This window comes from Aulonocara sp. 'chitande type north' Nkhata Bay, linkage group LG16 (genome assembly GCF_057382095.1).
Source record: "Aulonocara sp. 'chitande type north' Nkhata Bay isolate Kocher_YH1m ecotype deep benthic linkage group LG16, A_spYH_male_GT1.1, whole genome shotgun sequence".
Taxonomy (NCBI): domain Eukaryota; kingdom Metazoa; phylum Chordata; class Actinopteri; order Cichliformes; family Cichlidae; genus Aulonocara; species Aulonocara sp. 'chitande type north' Nkhata Bay.
In genome coordinates this window covers 12,775,818-12,791,253 of record NC_141359.1, presented here as the reverse complement: position 1 = coordinate 12,791,253, position 15,436 = coordinate 12,775,818, and the positions used below count along the sequence as shown (strand labels likewise).

The 15,436-nt window shown below is 45.0% G+C and overlaps 1 protein-coding gene across 2 annotated transcripts in view; it reads left to right on the top strand.

Annotated features, from left to right (window-relative positions):
* Window positions 1–15,436, top strand: part of LOC147311129 (dual specificity calcium/calmodulin-dependent 3',5'-cyclic nucleotide phosphodiesterase 1A-like) — a 49,606-nt gene that overhangs the window by 16,369 nt on the left and 17,801 nt on the right. For both annotated transcript variants that reach the window (XM_086265535.1, XM_086265536.1), the window contains exons 2-4: window positions 754–780; window positions 13,631–13,744; window positions 13,835–14,017. In XM_086265535.1, coding sequence (XP_086121661.1) covers window positions 754–780; window positions 13,631–13,744; window positions 13,835–14,017 — 324 coding nt within the window. The remainder of the gene's footprint in view (window positions 1–753; window positions 781–13,630; window positions 13,745–13,834; window positions 14,018–15,436) is intronic.

The following is a 15,436-nucleotide window of genomic DNA, read 5'->3' as shown; positions in this document are numbered from 1 at the left end:
TCAGACTTTTCAGATTTTATTGGAATGAGGGACATTTTAAAAGACTTAACACAGAGGACAAACAGTTTTTGAGTATGTTGGCCATGTATCATGTTTGTATGGTTTAGCTTTATGTGTCTTCTAAGCCTTTCGAGGCAACAGCAGTTGCCATTTTTGTTGTGTAACGCTCCCGTGGTTGCATGTCATTCTCATCTGTCTCGAGGTTAATGGAAATGACAGTTTGCTTTTCGCATGCAGTGTTTGAGTTTGCTCTCTGTTATGCAGCCCCCTGACTGACTTCAGTAAATCCAAGCAGCATTTCCACCTAACGCACTGACATTAGTGCAGGTAGCTTTGGTGTGCACTCATAAACTGTATATAAATGATGGACGTGCCATCAAGGTCTAAAACGTGAATCCAATGTGCCAAAGTACCTTAAATACCTTCTGATGGCCACTATAGGAGCAATCTGGTCTCGTAAAAAGTCTTTTAAAATACATCATGTTGTTAATTTAATGAGTAGTTCAGTACAAATGAAATATATCTGTATATACCGATATAGACATTTATTCAAGCTTCTGAATACTCTGTGGTTTATTTATTAGTTCCAATGTGAAGATGTGTTTTTGTTGATGAAGATAAGACTTTATTCAGAGAAGAAATATCTTTGTTAGTCTGCATGTTTGTTTCAAGGTGTGCCTTCTAACCTAGCCTGAAACTCACCATGTGAGTGGCCGATTTGATTAACTCTTGTTTGTTCTTGTTTGTTTACAGGCAGAAATATAAAAGTACATCGCAAAGGTAAGGCACGCACTGGCACACACATACACGCACAATTGTTTTTATGGAGAGTTGAAACAATTAGTTGTATTCTTGTGTATTTGTTTAGCGGAAAATCATTGTGACAACTGACAAGCATGAATGAAAAATTAAAAATACAAAATAGAGAAAAAAAAATCAGCTTCTCTAAACTGCAGATGTTTTTGCTTTTTTCTTCTTTATAAAAGTGTAGAAGTGAAAAGTGTAGATATTTAATAACATTCCCTTGGTCTTTTGGTCTATGAAACTTACACTACCAGTCAAAAGCTTGGACACATCTTCTATTTTATAGGTTTTTCTTTATTTTCATGACTATTTAGATTGTAGATTCTCATTGAAGGCATCAGGACTATGAATGTGTGTGAATTAACTCAAAACAAGTTTTATATTTTAGATTCTTCAAAATAGCCACCCTTTGCTTTAGGTCAGATGACTGTGAAAGCCAAGCTATCTGGCGCAGCACTCCATCACTCTCCTTCTTCTTCTATGTTGAAAAGTTGTATGTTGTATGTTGAAAGTATGATGAAAGTAGTTGAAAGTAGTAAAAAATAAAGAAAAAATATTAAATGAGAAGATGTTTCCAAACTTTTGACTGGCAGTCTATATTTTCTGATTCATGATTAAATCCTTTCTGCAGTTGTTTTGAGTAAGTCTTTGATAATTAAGTGCACAAAGATTTTTTTCACCATAAAAGCACACTGAGCTCATTATGCATCATAAAAATATGAAAATGAATTAGCATGTTATTTTAGAATTGTGGAAACCATCATCGACACATAAAAGGTACTACTTGCTTTACCCTGAAATTTAAAAGAAAAAATAACTTTGTCTTTGTCTAAAACAGATACACTCCCAGAGGGAGGCCTTGTTTGACGTGCAACACTAAAACATGTTTCAGCTCTTTAAAAAGACCCTCCCTATTTCTTTACGTATTTTGTGTAATTTTAAAACAAATCTGACTGTAAATGTGTGTGTTCTCAGGGGATATTGCTTTTAGCTTTGAGACTGTAGACTGTAAACTTAGGCTACATTCACACTGCAGGCGAAAGCGCGTCAAATCCGATTTTTTTGACCCTATGCGACCCATATCCGATCATAGTGTGACAGTGTGAACGGCACAAATCCGATATTTTCAAATCCGATCTGGGTCACTTTCGTATGTGGTGCTGAATCCGATACATATCCGATGTTTTGCCTTTTAGTGCGCATGCGCCAACCAGCGTGCAGCCTGTTACAGTCGCTCCTGCTTTTCTCTTAGTTTAGCTCTTTTTTCTTACGTATTCTTTTTTTTTTTTCTGACTTGTATTTTCCTCCGTTTTCTATCTCTTACTCAATCATGTGGATTGAGAGAGTTTTTGTTCTTCTGGTGGCCGTGGAACTGTTACTTTTATCATGGAACGGGACCGCGGCACATCTCCTACACGCACGGACTGTTTACTCCAGAGATCAGCTGATCGCCCTGATGCCGGCCGGCTCGCTGGCCAGGCCCGCAGAAGTGCCCGCAGAAGTACCAGCTGAAATTTGGAGGAAAACACATTGGGGATGCAGAGGTCAAGGACAGAAGAGAAGAAAAAAGGTGACGGTGAGACAGCGGAGGCTCGAAGCGAGGAGGAGGTTTAAACCGTGTCTGCCGTCTATCGTGATGGGAAATGTGCGATCGTTGGCAATTAAAATCGACGAGCTCTCAGCACTGGTACGGAGTCAGAGGGAATACCGAGAGTGTAGCCTGATGTGTTTCACCGAATCATGGCTGCACCAGGTCATTCCCGATGAGAATGCTTCCGTGGAAGGCTTCCACACTGTTCGGGCGGACAGGGACAGCATCGCTAGCGGTAAGCGTAAAGGAGGTGGGCTTGCTGTTTTAGTTAACAACCGGTGGTGTAACCCTGCCAACATAACAATCAAAGAAAGGATTTGTTGCCCGGACACTGAACTGTGTGCTGTTGGACTCAGGCCGTATTATTTACCCAGGGAATTCTCTCACGTCATCTTGGTGGCTGTTTATGTTCCCCCCTCTGCTAACCCCACAGCTGCATGTGACACTATCCACTCTGCCATAGCTCGGCTACAGACTCAGCACCCGAGTGCCTTTATTGTGATCTCGGGTGACTTCAACCATGTATCACTGGACAATACACTACCAACATTCAAACAATATGTGGACTGTCCCACCAGGGGAGAGAAAACTTTAGACTTACTGTATGCTAACGTCAAGGATGCATACAGCTCCTCCTCCCTCCCCCCACTTGGTAGGTCAGATCATAACCTGATTCACCTCACCCCCCGCTATGTGCCAATTGTGAGGAGGGAACCTGTGACCACCAGGACTGTTAGGAGGTGGTCAGAGGAGGCAATAGCGGAACTACAGGGCTGTTTCGAGGTGACCGACTGGGAAACACTCTGTGAGCCTCACGCCGAGGACATCAATGGGCTTACTGAGTGTATCACAGACTACATAACTTTCTGCACCGACTCCATTGTTCCAGCTCAGACTGTTCATTGTTACCCAAATAACAAGCCGTGGGTGACTAAGGACATCAAAGCCCTCCTCAACAACAAGAAGAGGGCTTTCAGAGGGGGCAACAAAGAGGAGGTGAGGAAGATCCAGGTGTTACTAAAGGACAAGATCAGAGAGGCTAAGGACAATTACAGGAGGAAGCTGGAGTGGAAACTCCAGCAGAACAGCATGAGAGAGGTGTGGAGGGGCATGAAGACCATCACTGGATTCAGGCCAACCAACAGCAGGGGAGCTGAGGGAGGTGAGAATAGAGCCGACGAGTTGAATCTGTTTTTCAATAGATTCGACACCACAGTGTCTGCTCCCACCCCCACAACCTCACCTGCAGTCAGCCTGGAATCCAGAGCCACACCACTGTGCCAGCCTCTCTCTTCACATGTTGCCTCCTGTGAGATTCCTGACACCCCTCCCCCACCCATCACCTTCACTCAATACCAGGTTGAGATGCAAATGAGGAGACTTCACTCAGGCAAGTCTGCTGGACCAGACGGAGTGAGTCCCCTTGTCCTCAAGGCCTGTGCCCCCCAGCTGTGTGGAGTCTTTCATAAACTGTTTATGCTGAGTCTGAGTCTGCAGAGGGTCCCGGTGATGTGGAAGACATCATGCCTCGTCCCTGTACCAAAGACGCCTCGTCCCAGTGGCCCCCAGGATTACAGGCCCGTGGCATTGACCTCCCACATCATGAAGACCCTGGAAAGGCTCATCCTGGACCAGCTGCGACCCATAGTAAGACCACATCTGGATCCCCTTCAGTTCGCTTATCAGCCTCGTCTCGGAACAGAGGACGCCATCATCTACCTGCTCAATCGTGTCTACACCCATCTGGACCAGCCGGCGAGCACTGTGAGGGTCATGTTTTTTGACTTTTCCAGTGCTTTCAACACCATCAGGCCGACCCTCCTGGGTGATAAGTTAGCAGCGATGCAGGTGGATGCTTCTCTGGTGTCCTGGATTGTTGATTACCTGACAGGAAGACCACAATATGTACGTCTCCCACAGTGTGTGTCTGACAAGGTGATTAGCAACACAGGGGCACCACAGGGGACTGTCCTCTCCCCCTTCCTCTTCACCCTCTACACCACAGACTTCAGCCACTGCACAGAGACCTGCCATCTTCAGAAGTTTTCTGATGACTCTGCGGTGGTTGGATGCATCAGCAGGGATGATGAGACAGAGTACCGGGCTGTGGTCGACTCCTTTGTCACGTGGTGTGAGCAGAATCATCTGCAGCTCAACGTGGCAAAGACCAAGGAACTGATCGTGGACTTCAGGAAGACCAGGAAACACTTGACCCCTGTTTCAATCCAGGGGGTCAGTGTTGACATTGTGGAGGACTATAAATACCTTGGAGTACACATTGACAATAAACTGGACTGGGCTAAAAACACCACAGCACTTTACAGGAAGGGCCAGAGTCGTCTCTATTTTTTGAGGCGACTGAGGTCCTTCAACATCTGCCAGAAAATGCTGAGGATTTTCTATGAGTCTGTGGTGGCCAGTGCGATCCTCTATGCTGTTGCATGCTGGGGGAGCAGGCTGAGGGTCGCAGATGCCAACAGACTTAATAAACTGATCCGTAAGGCCAGCAATGTTGTGGGGATGGAGCTGGACTCCCTCAAGGTGGTGTCGGAGAGGCGGATGCTGTCCAAGATAAAGACAATGTTGGATAACACCTCCCACCCACTCCATGACATGCTGGTCAGTCACAGGAGCACGTTCAGTGAGAGACTGAGATTACCGAAAAGCACCACTGAACGACACAGGAAATCTTTCCTGCCTGTGGCCATCTCCCTGTACAACGCATCCACTTAACACACTGTTTGCTGCTACATCTACACATGTTTCTTTTCCAACTATTTATTTATGAGTGACTTATGTATGTATGTATATATATGTATATATTGTACTATTCTTAGTTAGCATATTGTCTGTCTTGTCTTAATGTTGGTTTATAATGGAGCACTGTAACAAAAAATAATTTCCCCCAGGGATCAATAAAGTATTCTGATTCTGATTCTGATTCTGATGTTTTAGAATGCGACTGCTGTTTGAACGGTCATGTCGCATTAAATCCGTCTTTTACGTCACTGACACAAGACAGATGCCAATTATCAGCGCCGGAGAAGCGCCCGATAAGACATCGCGAACGCTTCCTGGCCATCCAGCGTAGATGTCAGTGAAACTGTTGGGAAGACAACGTTGGAGAAACGTGAACATTTTATTTGTACTGTATAATCTGCAGATTCTGACAGAAATCTGCTACTATCCTTTGAAGCACCGCTCCTCTAAAACAGCAATAAGGATAATTATTAGGTTATTTACATTATTATGTAAATAACAAAATAACTTAAAGCAATAATTGGGAAACGTAAAGTCCGAAGTCTTTATATTAAGGGCCATCAGTCAAATATTGTTTGCTCTGGGTCTAAACAGAGCGCGTTGTGTGTGACATCTTCTTTTGCGCATGCGGGCCGCTTTGAGAGTTCACACTATTTTATTTGTAGTGTGAACAAGCAGACAGACAACCATTCGCATGAGCAATTTAGAGACCACCAGTTAACCTAACATAACACCACTAATTACCTGTCTTTTATCTGTGGGAGGAAGCCGGAGTACCTGGAGAGAACCCATGGAAAACATGGGGAGAACATGCAAACTCCACACAGAAAGGCCTCCGGCTATTTTCAAGTCTTACTGAATACAGGGACTTCACCTTTGTGGTTGGGGTTGTGTCTTTTACTGAAACAGTTCTAAACGCACTGCATTAGAAACCTCTAACCTACAGTGACATTTGTAAAACTCAGCAGCTACTACTACTAATAACTAATAATAACATGGAATATTTCAAGTTATTAAAAAAGAAAACAGATGGTGTTTTGTTGACACCTGAAAATGACGCACCTGAATCACAATCTCTCTAGTCTTGAAGTTATCTTTCTCACCATCTCCTACTCTGACTTCAGCTGTTACCATGGCAACTAAAACAAATTTCATCCAGTTTACAGGGTGGTGGTAGGTCACCATGGCAATGTTAAAAGGCTTGGACACAGCAGAGTCTTTAAATCACCCTGTCGACAGTCCGCTACATACAAAATATCACAAACAGCATCCTGGTTCTCTTGGCTCATCTGTCATCCTGAGCCTCAGGTACCTTGGTGTGATCTTTGATTCTGCCATGTCCCTAGAACAACACTGTCCCCACTTGATTAGAAATGGCCTTTTTCAGCTAAGAAACATCTCCAAACTGCGAACTTTGCTGTCTAAATCTGAGTTAGAAATGGTTATTCATGCTTTTACTTCATCTCGCTTAGATTATTGTAACAGTCTTTTTCTTTGTTTGAGCAAAAGGAATCTTGACCGTCTCCAGTTAGTCCAGAATGCTGCTGCAAGGCTTTTAACTAAGACACGAAAAAGAGAGCACATTACACCAGTGTTACATTCATTACACTGGCTTCCAGTACATTTTAGAATTCATTTAAAAATCTTGATACTGACTTTTAAAGCTTTGAATTGTGATGCCCCTGCCTACATTTCTGATCTTTTAGAACCCCACGTTCCCTCGCGCAGTCTGAGATCATCTAATCAAAGGTGTTGTTAGTCCCACAAACTCATTTTAAGACCAGGTGATAGATCTTTTAGAGCGGTGGCCCCCAGGTTGTGGAATGCTCTCCCTCCATCATTACGTTGCCTTGATTGTATTTATTCTTTTAAAAAGAAGCTTAAGACTCATTTATTTAGATTGGCTTTTAATTAGATTTGTGCTGTATGTTTGATTATTAATGTATTTTATGTATTTCTGTTTTATATTACTGTGAAGCACTTTGTGGTTTTTATTCTGTGAAAAGTGCCATATAAATAAATTGATTTGATTTGATTTGAAGTAGCAGGCCTAAAAAACTACAGCAAATCTACAGCAAATGAACTGTATCTGAGAGTCATGTCCTTGGGCAAAGACCTAATACAGGACCCGACAGATGCATCTGGCCTGGCCTTTCAGTTGATCTACTGATTGCCAAAGGCTCATCAGATCTCAGTGGAAGGGTGGCTGTCAAAACCTGGAATTATGAATGCAGAATAGTAGATTTTGATCCACCAGGCAATACCATCTGGAAAACTTGATGAATAGTATCAACTACTGCCAGTGGAGTAAAAGCATAACTGGATAGAAAACCACACATTAGAACAGTATCAGTCATGGATTGGCCTCCCCAGAGACAGGACGTCAACATTACTGAACCACTTCTCTTGACAGAAAATGGAAGAAAAGGCAGACAACATCCAAACAAGAGCACTAATTGTCTTTCATGAAGCCTGGAGAGCTTATAAGTGCTTTTAAATGCTTATAATTAACCTCTAATGACTTTCAAACAGTTTGCACAAATTCTGTTTCAATGAAGCCATTAGTTTGTGATATGTAACTTAATCTGATTTCATCATTTAAAAGTAAGTCATAGGTCATCCCATCTGAGAACTTTTCAAACTGGCATAAGGGCGCTGTTGGCTGGCAAAGACGCAAGGAAGATGCACTCTACAAGGCAGCGTGTTTATTTCCTGGAGGAGACTCCAGTCGTTTTCTGTGGGTGTCAGCTGACTGACAGGAGGCAGCGTGTCATGTGTCCATCTGGAGGAAGCAGATTTTCATGTTCTGGTTCTGTGGTGTGAACAGGACAGCAGCTGTGTGGGTGCTAAGAATGAAAATCCACCAGTTAGCAGGTGTGTGAAGACTGCAGGCAGACTAAAAGCATATCACTGATGTCGTGAGGTGCAGGATATCATACACATATACATTATATGTACATTTAAATCCAGTGAAGTACAGTATTTAGTATAGTAAAGCAGACGGAGCGTTACACGGGTTTTGAGTGATGCACTTCACGTTAACAGACAGTTTATTAGCGATAGTCATTCTGTATCATTCACAATACTGTTATAATGTAGGAACTACATATCTGACAACACAAACAAAATTCACCCTGATTTATGGCATACAGTTCAATTCATTTTGATTAAGTTTTGTTTAAATGACACCAATTTACAACTACAATCACCTCCAGGGGCTTTATATTGTAAGGTTAAGATCCTATAGTTTTAGAAAGAACCCTAACTATCACACAGCCCGCTATGTTCATGCCCTTGGTGACAGCAGGAAGGAAAAATTCCCTTTTAACAGAAAGAAACCTCCAGCAGACCCAGGCTCAAGGAGGGGCGGCCATCTGCTGCAACCAATTGGGGGTGATGATTAAAGATATGCTGTGGAAGAAACCAGAGATTAATACTAACTGATAATCAAATACAGACTAGTGTCACTCCTGGCCCTTCATATATAAAACACATGGTGAGTGAAAAAGGTGAATGAAGCACTTTGTAAGTGTGCTGCCTGCTGTAACCTATAATTTCCTTCGGGATTAATTGTTAGGGTTTCTGGGTCGGTGACCCAGTGTTTTGTGTTTTTGGTTATTTGATTTTGTTATTTCTTTATATTCTAGCTTTGCTTTACGGGTTTTTCTTAAGTTAAGGTCCTCTGGGTGGGGTTTGGTTAGAGTTTTAGTGTTTTGGTTTTCTGTCTGTGTTCCTTTGTTGCTGTCTTCCCTGTCTGCTGTATTTCCACGTCCAGTCAGTGTCTGTGTCTGCCCTGGTCCCACGTCTCTGTTCCCTTTGTTTTAGTGCTTGCCTGTGAGTCTGTCTTATGTTTCCGGTTTTACTTTGGAAGTCCATGTCTGATGTTAATGTGTCTGGTTTTGCTTCCCCTGGTCTCGTTAGGCCTGATTTGCCCCAGCTGTTTTTCCCTCCTGTTACTCATTCCCTGATTGCTCCCTCTGTGTATTTAAGCCCTGTGTTTCTCTGTGTCCATGTCGCGATCTACCGTTTATTTTGCTGGGCTCTCGTTCACCTGCCTTTTTTCTGGCAGCTATGTGGTCAGAGGATGAGGATGAGGAGGAGGTCTCTTTTTCTCCACCGGTTCCTGTTTCCTCATCCCGAAGGAAACGGCGTTCTGGCCGCCGCCACAACAGAACTGTTGAGCATTCTGACATCACACCCACTTCATCTGTTCTGCAAACTGGTTCTGCTGGAGGGTCCGAGGGGCCCGTTCTGCCCCCTGTCTCCGCTGGAGGGTCCGAGGGGCCCGTTCAGCCTCCCGTCTCCGCTGGAGGGTCCGAGGAACCGCTTCAGCCGTCTCTTCCTGCTGGAGAATCCGAGGGGCCAGTTCAGCCACCTGTCTCCGCTGGAGGGTCCGAGGGGCCCGTTCAGCCACCTGTCTCCGCTGGAGGGTCCGAGGGGCCCGTTCAGCCACCTGTCTCCGCTGGAGGGTCTGAGGGGCCCGTTCGTTCAGCCACCTGTCTCCGCTGGAGGGTTTGAGGGGCCCGTTCAGCCACCTGTCTCCGCTGGAGGGTCCGAGGAACCGCTTCAGCCGTCTCTTCCTGCTGGAGGATCCGAGGGGCCAGTTCAGCCTCCTGTCTCTGCTGGAGGGTCTGAGGGGCCCGTTCGTTCAGCCACCTGTCTCCGCTGGAGGGTTTGAGGGGCCCGTTCAGCCACCTGTCTCCGCTGGAGGGTCCGAGGAACCGCTTCAGCCGTCTCTTCCTGCTGGAGGATCCGAGGGGCCAGTTCAGCCTCCTGTCTCTGCTGGAGGGTCTGAGGGGCCCGTTCGTTCAGCCACCTGTCTCCGCTGGAGGGTCTGAGGGGCCCGTTCGTTCAGCCACCTGTCTCCGCTGGAGGGTCCGAGGGGCCCGTTCAGCCACCTGTCTCCGCTGGAGGGTCCGAGGAACCGCTTCAGCCGTCTCTTCCTGCTGGAGGATCCGAGGGGCCAGTTCAGCCTCCTGTCTCTGCTGGAGGGTCCGAGGGGCCCGTTCAGCCACCTGTCTCCGCTGGAGGGTCCGAGGGGCCCGTTCAGCCACCCGTCTCCGCTGGAGGGTCCGAGGGGCCCGTTCAGCCACTTGCCTCGTCAGCTGGGGGTCCGGGAGGACCCAGCCAGCACGTCCCAGTGTCTGCTGATGGTTCTGGCGAGGCCGTTCAGCCACCACCGGCCTCCGAGTCTGCAGCTCCGCCCGGTCCGGCCCCAGCCTCTGCAGCTCCGCCCGGTCCAGCCTCTGCAGCTCCGCCCGGTCCAGCCTCAGCAGCTCCACCCGGTCCGGCCTCTGAGTGTTCAGCTTCGTCTGCGCCTGGGGTCCCCATGCCGTCTGGTCCTGCTCGTCCTACACGTCCTGCTCGTCCAGTCTGGCCTGCTCGTCCTGTCCGGCCTGCTCGTCCTGCACGTCCTGTCCGTCCTGTCCGGCCGATGACTGAATGTCGTTGCCGTCATGGCCGGCTCCTTGACCTACGTCGCCGTCATAGACGGCCCCCTGAACTACGTCGCCGCCAGTGCCTCCCGCCCGGCCGGCCTCCTGATCTGCTCAGTCGCCGTCGGTGCCTCCCGCCCGGTCGGCCTCCTGACCTGGGCCTCTGCGCCTTTCATGGGCTCTTTTGTTTGTTTGTTTGTTTTTGGACTATTCCTGGGCCTTTGTGCTGTTGTTTTGGACTTTGTTTCCTGTGTTTTGGTTTCTGGTTTGATGCGTTTCATTTGTTTCGTGCCCTCCGTCCTGTTTCCCCCACCGCCCGCCCTGGTTGGGTTGTTTTTTGTTTTTTGGTGTTCTGGTTTGGGCTGTCTGGAAGCCAGCCCTTTACGGGGGGGGTACGGTTAGGGTTCCTGGGTCGGTGACCCAGTGTTTTGTGTTTTTGGTTATTTGATTTTGTTATTTCTTTATATTCTAGCTTTGCTTTACGGGTTTTTCTTAAGTTAAGGTCCTCTGGGTGGGGTTTGGTTAGAGTTTTAGTGTTTTGGTTTTCTGTCTGTGTTCCTTTGTTGCTGTCTTCCCTGTCTGCTGTATTTCCACGTCCAGTCAGTGTCTGTGTCTGCCCTGGTCCCACGTCTCTGTTCCCTTTGTTTTAGTGCTTGCCTGTGAGTCTGTCTTATGTTTCCGGTTTTACTTTGGAAGTCTATGTCTGATGTTAATGTGTCTGGTTTTGCTTCCCCTGGTCTCGTTAGGCCTGATTTGCCCCAGCTGTTTTTCCCTCCTGTTACTCATTCCCTGATTGCTCCCTCTGTGTATTTAAGCCCTGTGTTTCTCTGTGTCCATGTCGCAATCTACCGTTTATTTTGCTGTGTTTTGCCAGTCCACCGGTGTTAGTTTATTTTGAGTTTTTCCAAGTTATGTTATGTTATGTTTGCGTTCAGCATTAAAGCTGTTTTGGTTTAAATTTGTCTCTGGAGTCTGCATCTTGGGTCCTATCCCTGTCCGCACACAGCCGTCATCTAAGATTAATAAAGTATTCTGATTCTGATTCTGAAGAAGAAACGCTCAGTGCTTCACAGGAATCCCTCAGCAGCCTAAACTTATTGTAGCATAACTAAGGGAGGATTTAGGGTCACCTGGTCCAACAATAACTATAAACTTTATCAAAAAGGACATATCAACATTTTTTTTAAACCAAATCTTAAAAGTAGAGATAGTGTCTGTCTCCTGAATCCAAACTCCCAAGCTGTTTCCACAAAAGAGGGGCCTGAAAGCTAGAGGCTCTGCCTTGCATACTACTTATAAATACTCTAGGAACAACAAGTAGGCCTGCAGTGCGAGAGTGAAGTGCTGTAATGGGGTGATATGGTACTATAAGGTCATTAAGATAAGATGGGGCCTGATTATTTAAGACCTTGAACAGGATTTTCAATTTGATTCTGGATTTAATAGGGAGCCTATGAAGAGAAGCCAATATAGAAGAAATCTGCTCTCTCTTTCTAGTCCCTGTCAGTACTCTTGCTGCAGCATTTTGGATTAACTTAAGTTCTTTTCAGGGAGTTTTCAGGACATCCTGATAATAAGAAATCACTAGTAGAACCAGACTCAGGGAGGAGAAGGGGAAACAATTCCAGAATCAAACATATAGAGAAACATGGTAATTGCAGCTGGACATCTGCACCCTGAACAAAGAGAAGTACCACACCTTTCACTGAGACACTTTGGAACTAGGCCTGAATGATCGGGTAATTAAAAAAAAAAAAGAGTCATGATGACACATAATTTCTGATTTCAGCTGAGAACAGACATACCGAAAGCTACCTCCTAGCTGATAAATTTAGCTCCACAGTGATAAAAATAACTCAAGTTGACACTGAGAGAAACAAAAAAGCAAAAATACTTGAAAAGAGGCAAGAGTACTTTGACAGTTCTGCAGCACAAACTACATAGTTCCGGAATGTTCAGAATTCCAGAATGTTTGGAATTCCGGAATGCGCCAAAGTTCCGGAATGTTCGGAATTCCAGAATGCACCATGGTTTCGGAATGTTCAGAATTCCGGCATGCGCCAAAGTTCCGGAATGTTCGGAATTCCGGAATGCGCCAAAGTTCCGGAATGTTCAGAATTCCGGAATGTTCGGAATTCCAGAATGCGCAAAAGTTCCGGAATGTTCGGAATTCTGGAATGCGCCATGGTTCCGGAATGTTCGGAATTCCAGAATGCGCCAAAGTTCCGGAATGTTCGGATTTCCGGAATGCGCCAAAGTTCCGGAATGTTCGGAATTCCGGAATGCGCCAAAGTTCCGGAATGTTCGGAATTCCGGGATGCGCCAAAGTTCCGGAATGTTCGGAATTCCGGAATGCGCCAAAGTTCCGGAATGTTTAGAAATGTAAATATGCTGTAAATATGAGGAATGATATCCACAGCAGCCATGAAGAAAAAGATACCTGACTATATTAAAGTATAAAATCAATGCCATATAACCGAATTAAAAGTGCTTATTGTGTTTGTGACTAAACTGCATCTAACAGAAAATTGAGCATAACATTAGTTCTGTCAGGCTGGACAGTAAAGCTCAGCCTGCAGTTCCATCAGATCAGCTGATGCCCAGGCTGACATTCTTCAATTTATTCTACTCACTAATATTTAAGATGCTTCACCTTCCATACAGATACTGCTGCCTCTGCAAGCTGCTTCACAACCCAGATTCCCTCCAGCTAAAGTGTTACATGCCGTTAATTAATGCCATATGTTTTCTAACCGATGCCTGCTCTGCTGTGTTAGGGGCCTTTGTTGCATTCTTTTTACCTCTTAGCTTTCAGTGTATGCACATGGACATACAGAACAGAACTGTACAGACAAATATGAGTTACTGCAGATATAGACAACAATCTCCTTTCAAATAAAGTGGTCCTGACAGGATTTTAAATGTTACCTAGCCCTTTAACACTGGGCGTCCAACTTCTGAATAACTTTGCATCATTTACTTGTTCTTCTACTGTTTGCTCAATTAGTATAATGCACTGTATATTTGTTTGTGCTGTCAGGCTGAAGGCGGTCTTGGAGCAGATGGACCGTGGTATGGTGGACCTGCAGGAACTCCGGAGGCACTTGGAGCTTGCAGCTGCCATGCTGGATGCTGTTTACACTGATGAGACCAGGTGAGCCTGAGCAGGCTGTTGAATGAATGGCTGTATAGAAAATAAAGCTTTATCAGCAGTTGCCAAAAATGTGACTGTTTCTCTCTGCAGGCGCCTGCTGGACACTGAAGATGAGCTCAGTGACTTGCAGGCAGAGTCGGTGCCAAGCGAGGTGCGTGACTGGCTGGCGTGCACCTTCAGCAGGAAGATGGGTGTGGCCAAGCGTCGCCCTGAAGAGAAGCCAAGATTCAGGAGCATTGTTCATGCAGTGCAGGCTGGGATATTTGTAGAGAGGTAAATGTTGCTCTGATCAGCTAAACAGAAAGCTTGTATTCACTAATAAGCATGCTAGAAATACTGCACGGAGTGTGAAGAAAAGAAATTCACAAATTGTTTCAGTCCCATAATTTCTCCAAAAGCCTGCATTCAGGTTTTGTGAATTCAAAATAAATGCTCATGAATAGAGAAAGTGTCTTCGCAACTGCACCAGCAATGAGATTCTCACTCTAACTGCTGCTAATGGCCATTAAACATAGCAGGCATTAGTTAAGCTTTGTAAATCTCATTTTAAATCATTGTTCAGTGTGTATAAAACTGCAGAAAACTTTAAGTACCTCTGCTTCACACTCCATTAGCTGTTAACAGACCTATTCAAGGATTAAAATGGCTGAAGAGCTTGGAACGAATTTATATACTGACTCACTTTCTTCCTTTATGTCCTCCCAGGTGCTCTGACCTAGAAAATAATGAAGTAACTTTGACATCGCCCATTATCTCCTTATATAATAAGACTGTTACAAAAAACAAACAAACAAAAAACATATTATGAACATGAACTGAGTCCTGCAGGACAATTCACAAACCTTTACAATATTAATAATTTGCTGCAACTTCTCAACTGATATTCGAGTTTTATGTAAGCATAACAACCCACAATCCACCCATTCATTCATCGGTTTTCATCCACTTATCCAATTTAGGGTCACAGGGGAGGAGTGAGTCAATTCAGAGTCAAAAATGAATGTTGAATTGTAAATAACTATAAGTTTTATACTTACTCAGGAAGAGACTAGCAATGTGAAAAGAGTCTGGAATGTCAATGCTGCCATTAAAACTCACCATTAGCAACGTGAAGTGCAAGGGACTCAGGCTTTCACGTTTGGTTGACCCATCAGTCCACCCTTACCTTCTCCCTGATTTCCAGAAAAATAATTACGATGAACAGTATGCCACACTCCGCAAATGAACTTCCGATAACTATACTCTCCACTTTGGGTGTTTTTGTGTGTTTGCTTGTTTTTTAAAATGACCTTACTTTACTCTTAACCCTCTCAGGCTCAAATTAAACTTTTTCTGCAGTCCTGCAGTGGTACTTTTGAGTAAAAAAAACCTCATAAAATATGTATGTGGGGTAATCAGGTTGTTAGTTTTTAATTGTTGCAAATCAGCAATGCCTGCCTCGAGAGGGTTAAGACTTCAACATACAACCACACTGTAGACAATACTGATCTTCTAATTGCACTCGCCCCTCGCTAGAACCTGATCATCTTTTTGCACACAAAGCCAGCTCCAAAGTGAAGTGGCTTTCCTAGTTTGGTTTATAGGTCCTGAACACCAGGGGATGAGTTCCAGCACTGACTGTGACTCAAATCCAGTTCCACAGCTGGACCTTGTGAATGCTCTTGCAGGTACATGTGGACCAGATTCAATGTT